At 58.5% G+C, this 17793-nt stretch overlaps 1 protein-coding gene across 2 annotated transcripts; it reads left to right on the forward strand.

The window, feature by feature from the left end:
• Positions 1–302: 302 nt before the first annotated feature.
• CADM4 (cell adhesion molecule 4) lies at positions 303–17553 on the forward strand. Of its 2 annotated transcripts, none has more exons than XM_085534774.1 (9): positions 303–426; positions 6705–6851; positions 7664–7808; positions 8627–8761; positions 9792–9953; positions 11515–11605; positions 14000–14172; positions 15830–15958; positions 17062–17553. In XM_085534774.1, exons 3-9 carry the CDS (start codon positions 7709–7711, stop codon positions 17169–17171), a joined length of 900 nt encoding a protein of 299 aa, XP_085390900.1. In that variant the 5' UTR covers positions 303–426; positions 6705–6851; positions 7664–7708; the 3' UTR covers positions 17172–17553. The 2 variants fall into 2 exon arrangements, with proteins under 2 accessions (XP_085390900.1, XP_085390899.1); XM_085534773.1 differs by having other exon boundaries at positions 319–426; positions 7656–7808.
• The last annotated feature ends 240 nt before the right edge of the window (positions 17554–17793 follow it).

A 17793-nucleotide genomic window follows, 5' to 3' on the forward strand; every position in this document is an offset into this window, starting at 1 on the left:
AAACCCACACCGCCCCATAGAAACCCCATAGAGACCCCATAGAGACCCCACACCGCCCCATAGAAACCCCATAGAAACCCCATAGAGACCCCATAGAAACCCCACACCGCCCCATAGAAACCCCATAGAAACCCCACACCGCCCCCATAGAAACCCCATAGAAACCCCACACCGCCCCATAGAAACCCCATAGAAACCCCACACCGCCCCATAGAAACCCCATAGATCCTCCCCACCCAAACCCCGCCCCCAATCCCCGCCCCCTCCCACCCCCTTTAAGCCCCGGCCCCCAATTCCCACCCATTCACCGCAGCCTCCGCCGCCGGAGCGGCTCCATCGCTCCGGTCACGATGCAGCCCCCCCGGAGACCCCCCCCCAAATTGATGCTGCTCCCGGCCTTGATGCTGCTCAGCGCTGCGGGAACAGGTACCGACCCCCCCCACATCTCCCACCCCCCATTGCCCCCCATTCATCCTATTGACCCCCCCCCATCTCACACCGGTCCATCCCCCCCCCCCTCCATCACCTCCCCCTCATCCCATCCCCATTCATCCCTATAGCCCCCCCCCATCCCATCCCCATTCATCCCCATTTGGCCCCCCCCATCCCATCCCCATAGCCCCATCCCATCCCCATTCATCCCTATAGCCCCCCATCCCATCCCCATCGACACCCCCCCAATCCCATCCCCATTCATCCCTATTGCCCCCCATTCATCCCTATTAACCCCCCCCCATCTCACACCGGTCCCATCCCCCCCCCCCCCCATCACCTCCCCCCCAATCCCATCCCCATTCATCCCTATAGCCCCCCCATCCCATCCCCATTCATCCCTATAGCCCCCCCCCATCCCATCCCCATCGACCCCCCCCCCAATCCCATCCCCATTCATCCCCATTGCCCCCCATTCATCCCTATCGACCCCCCCCCCATTCCATCCCCATTCATCCCTATAGCCCCCCCCATCCCTATAACCCCCCCCATCCCATCCCCATCGACCCCCCCCCAATCCCATCCCCATTCATCCCCATTGCCCCCCATTCATCCCTATCGACCCCCCCCCCCATTCCATCCCCATTCATCCCTATAGCCCCCCCCATCCCTATAACCCCCCCCTCCCATCCCCATCGACCCCCCCCCATCCCATCCCCATTCATCCCTATAGCCCCCCCCATTCATCCCTATCGACCCCCCCAATCCCATCCCCATTCATCCCCATTGCCCCCCATTCATCCCTATCGACCCCCCCCATCTCACACAGTTCCCCATCCCCCCCCCTCCATCACCTCCCCCCCCATCCCATCCCCATTCATCCCTATAGCCCCCCCCATCCCATCCCTATAGCCCCCCCCATTCATCCCTATCGACCCCCCCCATCTCACACCGTTCCCATCCCCCCCCCTCCATCTCCTCCCCTCACGACCCCCCCCTCCATCACCTCCCCCCCCATTCCATCCCCATTCATCCCCATTGCCCCCCATTCATCCCTATAGCCCCCCCATCCCATCCCCATTCATCCCTATAGCCCCCCCCCACCCCATCCCCATCGACCCCCCCCCATCTCCCATCGTTCCCATCCCCCCCCCTCCATCTTCTCCCCCTCACGACCCCCCATCCCCCCCATCCCATCCCTATTCATCTCTATAGACCCCCCCCACCCCCATCATCTCCCCCCCCATCCCATCCCCATCGACCCCCCCCATCTCCCACCATTTCCATCCCCCCCCATCCCATCCCCCTCCATCCCTATAGAACCCCCCCAGTGCCCCCCCATCCCATCCCCCATCGCCCCCCATCCCCCCCCATCTCCCCCCCCATCCCATCCCTATCGCCCCCCCCCATCCCCCCCCTCCATCTCCTCCCCCCCCCCGACCACCCCCCATAACCCATCCCCAGATCCCCCCTTCATCCCCATTGCCCTCCCCCCCCCCATCCCCCCTCATAGCCCCCTCCCCATTACCCCCCACCCCATAACCCCCCCATCCCCCCTCATAGCCCCCTCCCCATTACCCCCCTACCCCATAACCCCCCCATCCCTTTCCCCCTCCAGGACCCCCCCCATTGCCCCCCATCCCTATTTATTGCCTTGACCCCCCCCCAACCTCCCCCAATCCCCACAGCCCCCATCCTGCCCCCCAAAGGACCCCCCCCCATCCCTATTACCCCACAGCCCCCCCCCCCCCATTCCATCTCATTCCATCCCTATTACCCTGGACCCCCCCCATCCCCCATTGCCCCCCCCCAATTCCACTTAGGGGTCTCTCATCCCCATTCCCCTCCCCCCCCCCGTGCCCCACATATTGGGGGTCTCCTCCCCCCCCCCCTTGGGGGTCACTCAGCCCCATTTCTGCCCCCCCCCCCCCCTTATGGGGTGCCAGCACTGCGGCCCCACATCTGCAGCCCCCCCCCCCATTGCAGGGGCTGACAATGAATGGGGGGGGTCTCAGCTTTTTAATTGGGGGGGGGTCCCGGCTTTGTCCCTATAGGGCCCAGTGTCCCATAGACCTCAATGTCCCTATAGGGCCCAATGTCCCCATAGATCCCCATGTCCCACTAGGGCCCAGTGTCTCCATAGACCCCAATGTCCCTATAGGGCCCAGTGTCCCCATAGACCCCCATGTCCCCACAGACCCCCATGTCCCCATAGACCCCTATGTCCTTATAGACCCCAATATCCCCCTAGACCCCCATGTCCCCATAGACCCCTATGTCCCCATAGACCCCAATGTCCCTATAGACCCCAATATCCCCATAGACCTCACTGTCACCATAGACCCCCAATGTCCCCATAGCCCCCCATGTCCCCACATCCCCCCCTACCCCCAATGTCCCCAATGTCCCCCCACTGTCCCCATAGATCCCCCTGCCCCCCTGTCCCCACAGCCCCCCATGTCCCCATAGATCCCTCTGTCCCCAATGTCCCCATAGCCCCCCCTGTCCCCATAGCCCCCCATGTCCCCATAGATCCCTCTGTCCCTATAGCCCCCCTGTCCCCATAGACCCCAATGTCCCCATAGCCCCAATGTCCCCATAGATCCCTGTGTCCCCAATGTCCCCATAGCCCCCCCTGTCCCCATAGACCCCCATGTCCCCATAGATCCCTATGTCCCCCCTGTCCCATAGATCCCTCTGTCCCTATAGCCCCCCCTGTCCCCATAGCCCCCCCTGTCCCCATAGATCCCTATGTCCCATATGACCCCATAGACCCCTATGCCCCCATAGCCCCCATGTCCCCATAGATCCCTATGTCCCATATGACCCCATAGATCCCTATGTCCCATATGACCCCATAGATCCCTCTGTCCCCAATGTCCCCATAGCCCCCATGTCCCCAATGTCCCCATAGCCCTCCATGTCCCCATAGATCCCTATGTCCCCAATGTCCCCATAGATCCCCATGTCCCCATAGATCCCCATGTCCCCAATGTCCCCATAGATCCCCATGTCCCCATAGCCCCCCATGTCCCCATAGATCCCTATGTCCCATATGACCCCATAGACCCCTATGCCCCCACAGCCCCCCATGTCCCCATAGATCCCTATGTCCCATATGACCCCATAGATCCCTGTGTCCCCAATGTCCCCCCACTGTCCTTCCCCCCCCCCCCCCATGTGCCATGCGGCGCCGTGTCACACAGAGCCCCATTGTCCCCATTGTCCCCCCTGTGCCCCACACATGTGGGTCGGGCCGTGCTCCCACAAAGCCCCCATTGTCCCCATTGTCCCCATTGTCCCCATTGTCCCCATTGTCCCCATTGTCCCCATTGTCCCCATTGTCCCCGTTGTCCCCCCCACGCGCTGCCCTTCACCGTGACCTTCACGGGGACGCCCCGCTGTCACCATGGCGACCACCCTGCGAGCGCTGCTGACACAGCGGAAAGCAGCCGGCCCCATAGAAACCCCACAGCCTGCCCCATAGCCTGCCCCATAGAGAGACCCCACAGCCCGCCCCATAGAAACCCCATAGAGGGACCCCACAGCCTGCCCCACAGCCCGCCCCATAGAGAGACCCCATAGCAAACCCCATAGCCTGCCCCATAGAGAGACCCCACAGCCCGCCCCACAGCCCACCCCATAGAGAGACCCCATAGCAAACCCCACAGCCTGCCCCATAGAGAGACCCCAAAGCCCGCCCCATAGCAAATCCCATAGCCAACCCCATAGAGAGACCCCATAGCAACCCCACAGCCTGCCCCATAGAGAGACCCCATAGCAAACCCCACAGCCTGCCCCATAGAGAGACCCCATAGCAAACCCCACAGCCCGCCCCATAGCAAACCCCATAGAGAGACCCCATAGCAAACCCCATAGCCCGCCCCATAGCAAACCCCATAGCAAACCCCATAGAGGGACCCCACAGCCCGCCCCATAGCAAACCCCATAGAGAGACCCCATAGCAAACCCCATAGCCAACCCCATAGAGAGACCCCACAGCCCCGCCCCATAGCAAACCCCATAGAGGGACCCCATAGCAAACCCCATAGCCAACCCCATAGAGAGACCCCATAGCCAACCCCACAGCCCGCCCCATAGCAAACCCCATAGAGAGACCCCACAGCAAACCCCACAGCCAACCCCATAGCAAACCCCATAGAGGGACCCCATAGCCCACCCCACAGCCCCACAGCCAACCCCACAGCCAACCCCACAGCCAACCCCATAGCCAATCCCATAGCCAACCCCATAGCCAACCCCATAGCCAACCCCACAGCCCACCCCATAGCCCACCCCATAGCCCACCCCACAGCCAACCCCACAGCCAACCCCACAGCCAACCCCATAGCCAACCCCATAGCCAACCCCACAGCCCACGCCATAGCCAACCCCACAGCCAACCCCATAGCAAACCCCATAGAGGGACCCCACCACATAGGGACCCCCACCCCATAGAGATCCCCATGGACCCCCCATAGGGACCCTCACCCCATAGAGACCCATAGGGACCACCCCCCAGGGACTCCCCATAAGGACCCCCATGGAGCCCCCCATATAGCGACCCCCACCCCATAGAGACCCCTAGGGACCCTCATATAGGGCCCCCCCCCCCCCATAGGGACCCCCCAGAACCCTCATATAAGGACCACCCCCCCCTTAGGGACCCTCACTCCATAGACACCCCATAGGGACCCCCCCAGGACCCACCCTATAGGGACCACCCCCCATGGGGACCCCCATATAGGGACCCCCCCACCCTATAGGGACCCCCACCCCATAGGGACTCCATAGGGACCCCCCTGGGACCCTCACATAGGGACCACCCACCCCATAGGACAACCACCCCCATAGAGGCCCCCAGGAACCCCCATAGGGACCCCCCCCATAGGGGAAACCCCCCATAAGAGACCCCCATGGACCCCCCCCCGTAGCCCCCCCCCCATAGAGACCCCCTCAATAGAGACAACACCCCATAGAGACCCTCTGGGACCCCCATATAGGGACCACCCCCCCTATAGGGACCCGCACCCCGTAGGGACCCCCATGGACCCCCCCCATAGGGACCACCACCCCCATAGGGACCCCCATGGAACCCCCCAGAGGGACCCCTGGGACCCCACATAGGGACCCCCCGGAACCCCCATATAAGGACCCCTCCCCTATAGGGACCCTCACCCCATAGACACCCCATAAGGTGCCCCAATGCCGCTGTCCATGGTGCTGAAGGTTCCCATTGAACCCATGTTGGTGTCCCCAATGGCGCTGTCCATGGTGCTGAAGGTTCTCATTGACCCCATGTTGGTGTCCCCATATTAATGCCCCAAATGCCGCTGTCCATGGTGTTGAAGGTTCCCATTGACCCCATGTTGTTGTCCCCATATTGGTGCCCCCGATGCCGCTGTCCATGGTACTGAAGGTTCCCATTGACCCCATGTTGATGCCCCCAATGCCGCTGTCCATGGTGCTGAAGTTTCCCATTGTCCCCATATTGGTGGCCCCATATTGGTGCCCCCAATGCCGCTGTCCATGGTGCTGATGGTTCCCATTGCCATTTTGTCCCATTGTCCCCATATTGGTGCCCCCAATGCCGCTGTCCATGGTGCTGAAGGTTCCCATTGACCCCATGTTGATGCCCCCCAATGCCGCTGTCCATGGTGCTGAAGGTTCCCATTGACCCCATGTTGGTGTCCCCATATTGATGCCCCCAATGCCGCTGTCCATGGTGCTGAAGGTTCCCATTGCCATTGTGTCCCATTGTCCCCATATTGGTGCCCCAATGCCGCTGTCCACGGTGCTGAAGTTTCCCATTGACCCCATGTTGGTGTCCCCATATTGGTGCCCCCAATGCCGCTGTCCGTGGTGCTGATGGTTCCCATTGACCCCATGTTGATGTCCCCATATTGGTGCCCCAATGCCGCTGTCCATGGTGCTGAAGGTTCCCATTGACCCCATATTGGTGCCCCCAATGCCGCTGTCCATGGTGCTGAAGGTTCCCATTGACCCCATGTTGGTGTCCCCATATTGGTGCCCCCAGTGCCGCTGTCCATGGTGCTGAAGTTTCCCATTGACCCCATGTTGGTGTCCCCAATGCCGCTGTCCATGGTGCTGAAGTTTCACATTGACCCCATGTTGGTGCCCCCAATGCCGCTGTCCATGGTGCTGAAATTCCCCACTGCCATTTCATCCCACCACCACCCCTTCCATCACCCGCCCCCCCCATCCCATCCCACCCCGGTTACCCCCCCATCTCCCCCTCCCCTTGTCACCAGGGTGGGCTCAGGAGGTGCAGGCTGAGAACGTGACGGTGCTGGAGGGCGGCACGGCCGAGATCACGTGTCGGCTCCATCGCTACGACGGCTCCATCGTCGTCATCCAGAACCCGGCGCGACAAACGCTCTTCTTCAACGGCACGCGCGGTGAGCGGGGGGGGGACGGGGGGCAGGGGGGGGGTGTGGGGTGGGAGAGGTGGAAGTAGGGTAGGAGGGGTGGTTATGGGGTGGATGTGGGGTAGATGTGGGGTAGGAGAGGTGGACAGGGGTTGGATGTGGGGGATGTGGGGTGGGAAAGGGGAATGTGGGGTAGATGTGGGGTAGGAGAGGTGAGTGTGGGGTGGATGTGGGGTGGGAGAAGTGGATGTGGGGCAGCCATAGGCTGGTTATGGGGCAGCCATAGGGTGGTTATGGGATGGCTATGGGCAGTTATGGGAAAGCCATGGGGCAACTGTAGGCTGGTTACCAGGTAGCTATGGGACAGGTATGGGGCTGCCATTGGGCAGTTATGGGGCAGCTGTGGGGCAGCCATAGGGCAGTTATGGGGCAGCTATGGGGCGGCCATAGGGCAGCTATGGGGCAGCTGTGGGGCGGCCATAGGGCAGCTATGGGGCAGCTATGGGACAGGTATGGGGCTGCCATAGGGCAGTTATGGGGCAGCTGTGGGGCGGCCATAGGGCAGCTATGGGGCGGCCATAGGGTGGTTATGGGGCAGCTGTGGGGCGGCCATAGGGCAGCTATGGGGCAGCTGTGGGGCAGCCATAGGGCAGCTATGGGGCAGCCATAGGGCAGTTATGGGGCGGCCATAGGGCGGTTATGGGGCAGCCATAGGGCAGCTATGGGGCGGCCATAGGGCAGCTATGGGGCAGCTGTGGGGCAGTTATGGGGCAGCCATAGGGCAGCTATGGGGCAGCTATGGGGCAGCTGTGGGTGCTGACGGGGCTGTGGCAGCGCTGAAGGACGAGCGGTTCCAGCTGGCCGAGTTCACCCCGCGGCAGCTGCGCATGGTGCTGAACAGAGCCCGGCTGGACGACGAGGGGGGGTACTTCTGTCAGCTCTATACGGACGATACACACCATCAGATAGCAACTCTTACTGTGCTGGGTATGAGGGGAGGGGGTCTGGGGGGGTTATGGGGGGATTTGGGGGGGTATGGGGCGATATAGGGGGGTTATGGGGGGGATATGGGGTGGTTAGGGGGGGATATGGGGGATATGGGGAGGTTATGGGGGGATATGGGGGATTATGGGGGTATAGGGGGGATTTGGGGGGGTTATGGGGGGTGTATGGTGGTATAGGGGGGATATGTGGGGGTTTGCGGGGGGTTATGGGGGGATATGGGGGGTGTAGTGTGATATAAGGGGGATATGGGGGAGTTATAGGGGGATTTGGAGGGGATATGGGGGGCTATGGGAGGGCTATGGGGGGAATAGGGGGGGGATATGGGGTTATATGGGGGGGTTAGGGAGTGCCTATGGGGGGATATGGGGTTATATGGGGGGATATAGGGGGAATATGGGGGATTATATGGGGTGATATGGGGCTCTATGGGGGGATATGGGGTTATATGGGGGGATATGGGGCTCTATGGGGGATATGGGGTTATATGGGGGGATATGGGGCTCTAGGGGGGATATGGGGTTATATGGGGGGATATGGGGCTCTATGGGGGGATATGGGGCTCTATGGGGGGATATGGGGTTATATGGGGGGGTTAGGGGGTGCCTATGGGGCTCTATGGGATTATATGGGGCCATTAAAGGGGTGTGTGGGGCAGAGCCATAGGGGGGTCCCAGGTATGGGGGGTGAGGGGTGGGCATGGGGTCACATGGGGTCATATGTGGTCACGTGGTGTGACGGGGTGTCACGTGACATGTTGTCACGTGACGTGTTGTCACGTGATGTGTTGTCACATGACTCAGTGCCCCCCGACAACCCCGTGGTGGAGGCGTCGGAGGCGGCTGTGGAAGGAGGAGAAACGGAGCTGAGCTGCACCGTGCCCAGATCCCGGCCTGCAGCCAACATACGGTGGTACCGGGACCGCAACGAGATACACGGTGAGATATGGACATATAGGGACATATAGGGACACTATATACCCCATAGGGATCTTATATAGCACAACATACGGTGGTACCGGGACAGGAACGAGATACACGGTGAGACATGGACATATAGGGACATATAGGGACACTATATACCCCATAGGGATCTTATATAGCACAACATACGGTGGTACCGGGACAGGAACGAGATACACGGTGAGATACCAGTAATACATAGGGATATATAGAGATCTTATATAGCCCATAGAGACCCCATAGAGACACATAGGGACCTATAGAGACACATAGAGACGCTGTACACCCCATAGAGACCCCATAGAGACACATAGAGACCCATAGAGATACATAGGGATCCATAGAGATCCATAGAGACCCATAGAGACCACATAGATTGCATAGAGACCCTGTACACCCCATAGAGACCCCATAGAGATACATAGAGACACATAGGGACCCCATAGTGATCCATAGAGACCCATAGGGACCCATAGAGACCCATAGAGACCCCATAGAGCCCCATAGACACCCCATAGATCCCCATAGACACCCCATATCCCCCCATATCCCCCCTATATCCCCCATATCCCCCCCATATCCCCCCATATCCCCCCCATATCCCCCCATATCCCCCCTATATCCCCCCTATATCCCCCCATATCCCCCCCATATCCCCCCATATCGCCCCCATATCCCCCCTATATCCCCCCTATATCCCCCCATATCCCCCCCATATCCCCCCCATATCCCCCCATATCCCCCCCATATCCCCCCTATATCCCCCCATATCCCCCCTATATCCCCCTATATCCCCCCATATCCCCCCCATATCCCCCCATATCCCCCCCATATCCCCCCATATCCCCCCCATATCCCCCCATATCCCCCCATATCCCCCCTATATCCCCCCTATATCACCCCATATCCCCCCATATCCCCCCATATAACCCCATATCCCCCCATATCCCCCCCATATCCCCCCCATATCCCCCCTATATCCCCCTATATCCCCCCATATCCATAGGCTCATTACACCGTGAGGCCCATGGCAAGGTGTTCAGCCTTCGCAGTGTTGTGCGGCTGCGCGTGGAGCGTCGGGATCACGGCGCCATCATCACCTGCGAGGCCACACACCCGGCACTAAGGGGGCAGCGCAGGCAGACACAGTACATGCTGGATGTGCAGTGTGAGTACAGGGGGATATGGGATATGGGGGGATATGGGGTTATATGGGGGGATATGGGGTTATATGAGGTTATATGGAGGGTATGGGGGGATATGGGGGGATATGGGTGGATATAGGGGGATATGGGGGGGATATGGGGGGGATATGGGGTGATATGGGGGGGATATAGGGGGGATATGGGGGGATATGGGGGGGATATAGAGGGATATGGGGGGATATAGGGGGATATAGGGGGGATATAGGGGGATATGGGGGATATAGGGGGGATATAGGGGGGATATGGGGGGATATAGGGGGGATATAGGGGGGATATAGGGGAGATATGGGGGGATATGGGGGATATAGGGGGGATATAGGGGGATATAGGGGGGATATAGGGGGGATATAGGGGGATATGGGGGATATAGGGGGGATATGGGGGGATATAGGGGAGATATGGGGGGATATAGGGGGATATAGGGGGGATATAGGGGGATATGGGGTTATATGGGGGGATATGGGGGGTTATATGGGGGGATATGGGGTATATGGGGGGATATGGGGGAGATATGGGGGGATATAGGGGGTGTAGGAGGGGATATGGGGGGATATAGGGGGGTTATAGGGGGGATATGGGGGGATATAGGGGGTGTAGGAGGGGATATGGGGGTATATAGGGAGGTATATGGGGAGGATATGGGGTTATATGGGGGGGATATGGGGATATATAGGGTTATATGGGGGGATATGGGGGGTTATAGAGGGGATATGGGGGGATATGGGGTATATGGGGGAGATATGGGGGGATATGGGGGTTATAGGGGGGATATGGAGATATGGGGGTATAGGGGGGATATGGGGGGGATATGGGGGGATATGGGGGGTTATAGGGGGGATATGGGGAATTTGGGGGGGATATGGGGGGATATGGGGCAGATATGGGGTTATATGAGGGGGATATGGGGTTATATGGGAGGATATGGGGGGATATGGGGGGTATAGGGGGTGTAGGAGGGGATATGGGGGGATATAGGGGGGATATAGGGGGGATATGGGGGGATATGGGGAATACAGGGGGATATGGGGGGATATGGGGAATATGGGGGATATGGGGGGTAATAAAGGGAATATGGGGGATATAGGGGGTATATAGGGGGGTGTATGGGGGGGATATGGGGTTATATGTGGTCTATAGGGGGTGTAAGAGGGGATATGGTGGTATATAGGGGGGTATATGGGGTTATATAGGGGGGATATGGGGTTATATAGGGGGGATATGGGGTTATATGGGGGGATATGGGGTTATATGTGGTCTATAGGGGGTGTAAGAGGAGATACGGGGGTATATAGGGGGCGATATGGGGTGGATATGGGGGCTTATGGGGTGGATATGGGGTTCTATGGGGATTATGGGGTGGATGTGGTGACTATGGGGTTCTATGGGGGTTATGGGGTGTTATGTGGTGGCTATGGGGTTCTATGGGCTGGCTATGGGGCTATGGGGTTCTATGGGGTGGCTATGGGGTTCTATGGGGTGTTATGGGGTTCTATGGGGCTCTATGGGGTTCCTCTCTCCCCCCAGACGCCCCCACGGCACGGATCCACCCATCGCAGAACGTGCTGCGGGAGGGAGACACGTTAGTGCTGACCTGCGCCGTCACCGGGAACCCACTGTGAGACCCCCAGAAACCCCCATATCCCCCCATTATACCCCCTATAACCCCATATCTCCCCTATATCCCCCCATAGAGCCCTATAGTGACCCCATACCCCCCATATCCCCCCATTATACCCCCTATAACCCCATATCTCCCCCATATCCCCCCATAGAGCCCTATAGTGACCCCATACCCCCCATATCCCCCCATTATACCCCCTATAACCCCATATCTCCCCCTATATCCCCCCATAGAGCCCTATAGTGACCTCATATCCCCCCATAGAGCCCTATAGTGACCCCATATCCCCCTATATCCCCCATATATCCCCCCATATCCCCCCGATAGCCCTTTATACTCCCCATATCCCCCCATATCCCCCTATATCCCCCCATAGAGCCCTATAGGGACCCCATATCCCCCCATATCCCCCCATATAACCACATTATACCCCCCTATAACCCCATATCTCCCCCCATATCCCCCCATAGAGCCCTATAGTGACCCCATATCCCCCCATAGTGCCCTTTATCCCCCCATATCCCCCCATAGAGCCCTATAGTGACCCCATATCCCCCCATATAACCACATTATACCCCCCTATAACCCCATATCTCCCTATACCCCCCCATAGGGCCCTATAGGGACCCCATACCCCCCCATATCCCCCCATTATACCCCCTATAACACCATATCTCCCCCTATATCCCCCCATAGAGCCCTATAGGGACCCCATATCCCCCCATATCCCCCCATATAACCACATTATACCCCCCTATAACCCCATATCTCCCCTATATCCCCCCATAGAGCCCTATAGGGACCCCATATCCCCCTATATCCCCCTTTATCCCCCCATATCCCCCCATAGAGCCCTATAGTGACCCCATATCCCCCCATATAACCACATTATACCCCCCCTATAACCCCATATCTCCCCCATATCCCCCATAGAGCCCTATAGTGACCCCATATCCCCCTATATCCCCCTTTATCCCCCCATAGAGCCCTATAGTGACCCCATACCCCCCCATATCCCCCCATTATACCCCCTATAACCCCATATCTCCCCCCATATCCCCCCATAGAGCCCTATAGTGACCCCATATCCCCCCATAGTGCCCTTTATCCCCCCATATCCCCCCATAGATCCCTATAGTGACCCCATATCCCCCCATATAACCACATTATACCCCCCTATAACCCCATATCTCCCTCTATATTCCCCCATAGAGCCCTATAGTGACCCCATATCCCCCTATATCCCCCATATATCCCCCCATATCCCCCCGATAGCCCTTTATACTCCCCATATCCCCCCATATCCCCCTATATCCCCTCATAGAGCCCTACAGTGACCCCATATCCCCCCATATCCCCCCATATAACCACATTATACCCCCCTATAACCCCATATCTCCCCCCATATCCCCCCATAGAGCCCTATAGTGACCCCATATCCCCCCATATAACCACATTATACCCTCCTATAACCCCATATCTCCCCCCATATCCCCCCATAGAGCCCTATAGTGACCCCATATCCCCCTATATCCCCCCATAGAGCCCTATAGGGACCCCATATCCCCCCATAGTGCCCTATAGTGACCCCATATCCCCCCATAGAGCCCTATAGTGACCCCATATCCCCCCATAGTGCCCTTTATCCCCCCATATCCCCCCATAGATCCCTATAGTGACCCCATACCCCCCCCATATCCCCCCATATCCCCCCATATCCCCCCATTATACCCCCTATAACCCCATATCTCCCCCCATATCCCCCCATAGAGCCCTATAGTGACCCCATATCCCCCCATAGAGCCCTATAGTGACCCCATATCCCCCCATAGTGCCCTTTATCCCCCCATATCCCCCCATAGATCCCTATAGTGACCCCATACCCCCCCATATCCCCCCATATAACCACATTATACCCCCCTATAACCCCATATCTCCCTCTATATTCCCCCATAGAGCCCTATAGTGACCCCATATCCCCCCATAGTGCCCTTTATCCCCCCATATCCCCCCATAGAGCCCAATAGTGACCCCATATGCCCCCATATAACCACATTATACCCCCCTATAACTCCATATCCCCCTATATCCCCCTATAGAGCCCTATAGTGACCCCATATCCCCCCATAGTGCCCTTTATCCCCCCATATCCCCCCATAGAGCCCTATAGGGACCCCATATCCCCCCATATGCCCCCATATAACCACATTATACCCCCCTATAACCCCATATCTCCCCCCATATCCCCCCATAGAGCCCTATAGGGACCCCATATCCCCCCATTATGCCCCCTATAACCCCATATCTCCCCCTATCTCCCCCCATATCCCCCCATTATACCCCCTATAACCCCATATCTCCCCTATATCCCCCCTATCTCCCCCCCAGCCCCACCGACATCACGTGGAGCCGCAGCAACGACTCGTTACCGTCCCGTTCCCGCGCTGACGGCGCCGTTCTGACGGTGTCGGCCCTGAGCCCCCACGATAACGGCACCTACAGCTGCAGCGCCGCCAACCGACACGGCCGCGCCACGGCGCACTACGTGCTCGTCGTCTATGGTAGGGGGCGCTCTACCGCCTACTTCCGCTTCTCTATGGTAGGGGGAGCTATACCCGCCTGTACTTCCGGGTCTCTATGGTAGGGGGAGCTCTACCGGCTACTTCCGGTTCTCTGTGGTAATACCTCCTTAGTCTCTATGGCAGGTGGCGCTCTAGCACAAAATACCGCTTTCATTCTCTATGGTTTATGGCCCTCCATTCATTGTGTGTGTCCCCCCAGACCCATAGGGACCCATAGAGACCCATAGAGACCCATAGAGCCTCATAGAGACCCATAGGGACCCATAGAGACCCATAGAGGCCCTATAGAGACCCATAATGACCCCATAGAGACCCCATAGAGACCCCATAGAGACCCATAGGGACCCCATAGTGACCCAGAGGGACCCCATAGAGACCCATAGAGACCCATAGGGACCCCATAGAGCCCCATAGGGACCCCATAGAGCCCCATAGAGACCCCATAGTGACCCATAGAGCCTCATAGAGACCGATAGAGACCCCATAGAGACCCCATAGAGACCCCATGGTGACCCATAGGTACCCATAGAGACCCATAGGGACCCATAGAGACCCATAGAGACCCCAAAGTGACCCCATAGAAACCCATAGGTACCCATAGAGACCCATAGGGACCCTATAGAGAGCCATAGAGACCCAATAGTGACCCATAGAGACCCATAGGGCCCCATAGGGACCCATACAGACTCCATAGTGACCCCATAGTGACCCATAGTGACCCATAGAGACCCATAGAGGCCCTATAGAGACCCATAGTGACCCCATAGAGACCCCATAGAGACCCATAGAGACCTCATAGAGACCCATAGAGACCCATAGAGACCCATAGAGCCCCATAGAGTCCCATAGAGACCCCATGGAGACCCCATGGAGACCCCATAGAGACCCATAGGGACCCATAGGGACCCATAGAGACCCATAGAGACCCATAGAGACCCCATAGAGACCCCATAGCGACCCATAGAGACCCATAGGGACCCATAAAGACCCATAGGGACCCATTGTGACCCATAGAGACCCATAGAGCCTCATAGAGACCCATAGGGACCCCATAGTGACCCAGAGGGACCCATAGCAACCCATAGAGACCCATAGAGCCTCATAGAGACCCATAGGGACCCCATAGAGCCCCATAGAGACCCCATAGAGACCCATAGAGCCTCATAGAGACCCATAGGGACCCCATAGTGACACATAGAGACCCATAGGGACCCCATAGTGTCCCATAGGGCCCCATAGAGACCCATAGAGACCCATAGTGACCTCATAGAGACCCATGGCGACCCATAGGGACCCATAGGGACCCATAGAGACCCATAGGGACCCATAGAGACCCCATAGTGACACATAGGGACCCATAGAGTCCCATAGAGACCCCATAGAGTCCCATAGAGACCCATAGAGACCCATGGCGACCCATAGAGACCCATAGAGACCCCACAGAGACCCATAGAGTCCCATAGAGACTCCATAGAGTCCCATAGAGACCCATAGAGCCTCATAGAGACCCCATAGAGTCCTATAGAGACCCCATAGAGACCCATGGCGACCCATAGAGACCCATAGAGACCCATAGAGCCCCATAGGGACCCATAGAGCCCCATAGAGCCCCATAGCACTGTGTATGTCCCCCCAGACCCCGACGCGGTGGTGGCGGCTCAGCGCTCCGTCCCTTACGCCATCGTTGGGGGGATTCTGGCCCTGCTCGTTTTCCTGCTCATCTGCGTCCTCGTCACCATGGTGTGGTGCTCCATTAGGCAGAAAGGTAACGGGGGGGGGGGGTTAAATGGGGGAGGGGGATTAGGGGGGGATATAGGGGGGATATAGGGGGATATGGGGGGATATGGGGAGATATGGGGGGATATGGGGGGGATATGGGGGTATATGGGGTTATATGGGGTTATATGGGGGGGATATGGGGGATATGGGGGGATGTGGGGGGGATATGGGGGGATATGGGGGGATATGGGAGGATATGGGGGGGATATAGGGGGGATATGGGGGGATATGGGGAGATATGGGGGGATATGGGGAGATATGGGGAGATACGGGGGGATATGGGAGGATGTGGGGGGGATATAGGGGGGATATAGGGGAGATATAGGGAGATATGGGGGGATATGGGGAGATATGGGGGGGATATGGGGTGGATATGGGGGTCTATAGGGGGTGATATGGGGTGGATATGGGGGGATATGGGGGGGATATGGGGGGATATGGGGGGGATATGGGGGGATATGGGGGGGATATGGGGGGATATGGGGAGATATGGGGGGGATATGAGGGGATATGGGGGGATATAGGGAGATATGGGGGGATATGGGGGGGATATGAGGGGATGTGGGGGGATATGGGGGGGATGGGGGGGATGGGGGGCATATGGGGGGGGATATGGGGTGGATATGGGGGTCTATAGGGGGTGATATGGGGTGGATATGGGGTGGCTATGGGGTCTATGCGGGGTGATATGGGGTGGCTATGGGGTGGCTATAGGGTTGCTATGGAGTGGCTATGGGGTGGCTATAGGGTTGCTATGGGGTGGCTATAGGGTTTCTATGGGGTGGCTATAGGGTTTCTATGGGGTGGCTATGGGGTGGCTATGGGGTCTATAGGGGTTGCTATGGGGTCAATATGGGGTCTATGGTGTTGCTATGGGGTGGCTATAGGGTTGCTATAGGGTCTATGGGGTGTCTATGGGGTCTATGGGGGTTTCTATGGGGTGGCTATAGGGTTGCTATGGGGTGGCTATGGGGTCTATAGGGTTGCTATGGGGTGGCTATAGGGTTTCTATGGGGTCTATGGGGTTTCTATGGGGTCTATGGGGTCTATAGGGTCAATGTGGGTCTCTCCACGTGTCCCCCCCCATAGGTTCGTACCTGACCCACGAGGCCAGCGGGTTGGACGAGCACGGCGAGGCCAGGGAGGCTTTTCTCAATGGGGGAGACGGCCACAAGCGCAAGGAGGAGTTCTTCATTTAATACGGGCTATGGGGCACGGATCTATGGGGCACGGATCTATGGGGCACGGATCTATGGGGCACAGGGGGGATCTATGGGGCAACGGTGGGTCTATGGGGCAGCATGGGGGGCACGGGATGGGCTGCAAAGGGGGCGGGGCTTAAGAAAGGGGCGGGGCTTAACGAGGCCACGCCCCTCATCCAATCCCCTTCAAGCCATGGCGGAGGGGGCGGGGCTTTGTGCTTTGGCCACGCCCCTTTCCCTCTCGCCCCGCCCCCTTTTGCTCTGGGGGTCGTGAATAATATATGAGGGGGGCGGGGCTTGTGGCCCGGCCCCGCCCCTTTATGTAAATAGCGCCGCCTTTTAACGCCTTTGATACAATAAAACCCCCGACGGTTCGTAACGGGCGCTGCCGCCTCACGTGATTGGCGGGGTGCGGGTCACGTGGTGCTGGGCGCGATCCGCTATTGGATGAGGGTCGGATAATGGCGGCGGTCACGTGGCGGTCGGGATAAAAGGGCTGGTCACGTGGTGGTGGGAGCGCTCTGCTATTGGTTGAGAGTCGGATAATGGAGGGATGGTCACGTGGTGGTGGATACGCTCTGCTATTGGCTTAGCGCCGTATAATAGGGACTGGTCACGT

Source organism: Coturnix japonica, unplaced genomic scaffold, assembly GCF_054131305.1.
Source record: "Coturnix japonica strain WE unplaced genomic scaffold, WE-NBRP24 Scf098, whole genome shotgun sequence".
Taxonomy (NCBI): Eukaryota; Metazoa; Chordata; class Aves; order Galliformes; family Phasianidae; genus Coturnix; species Coturnix japonica.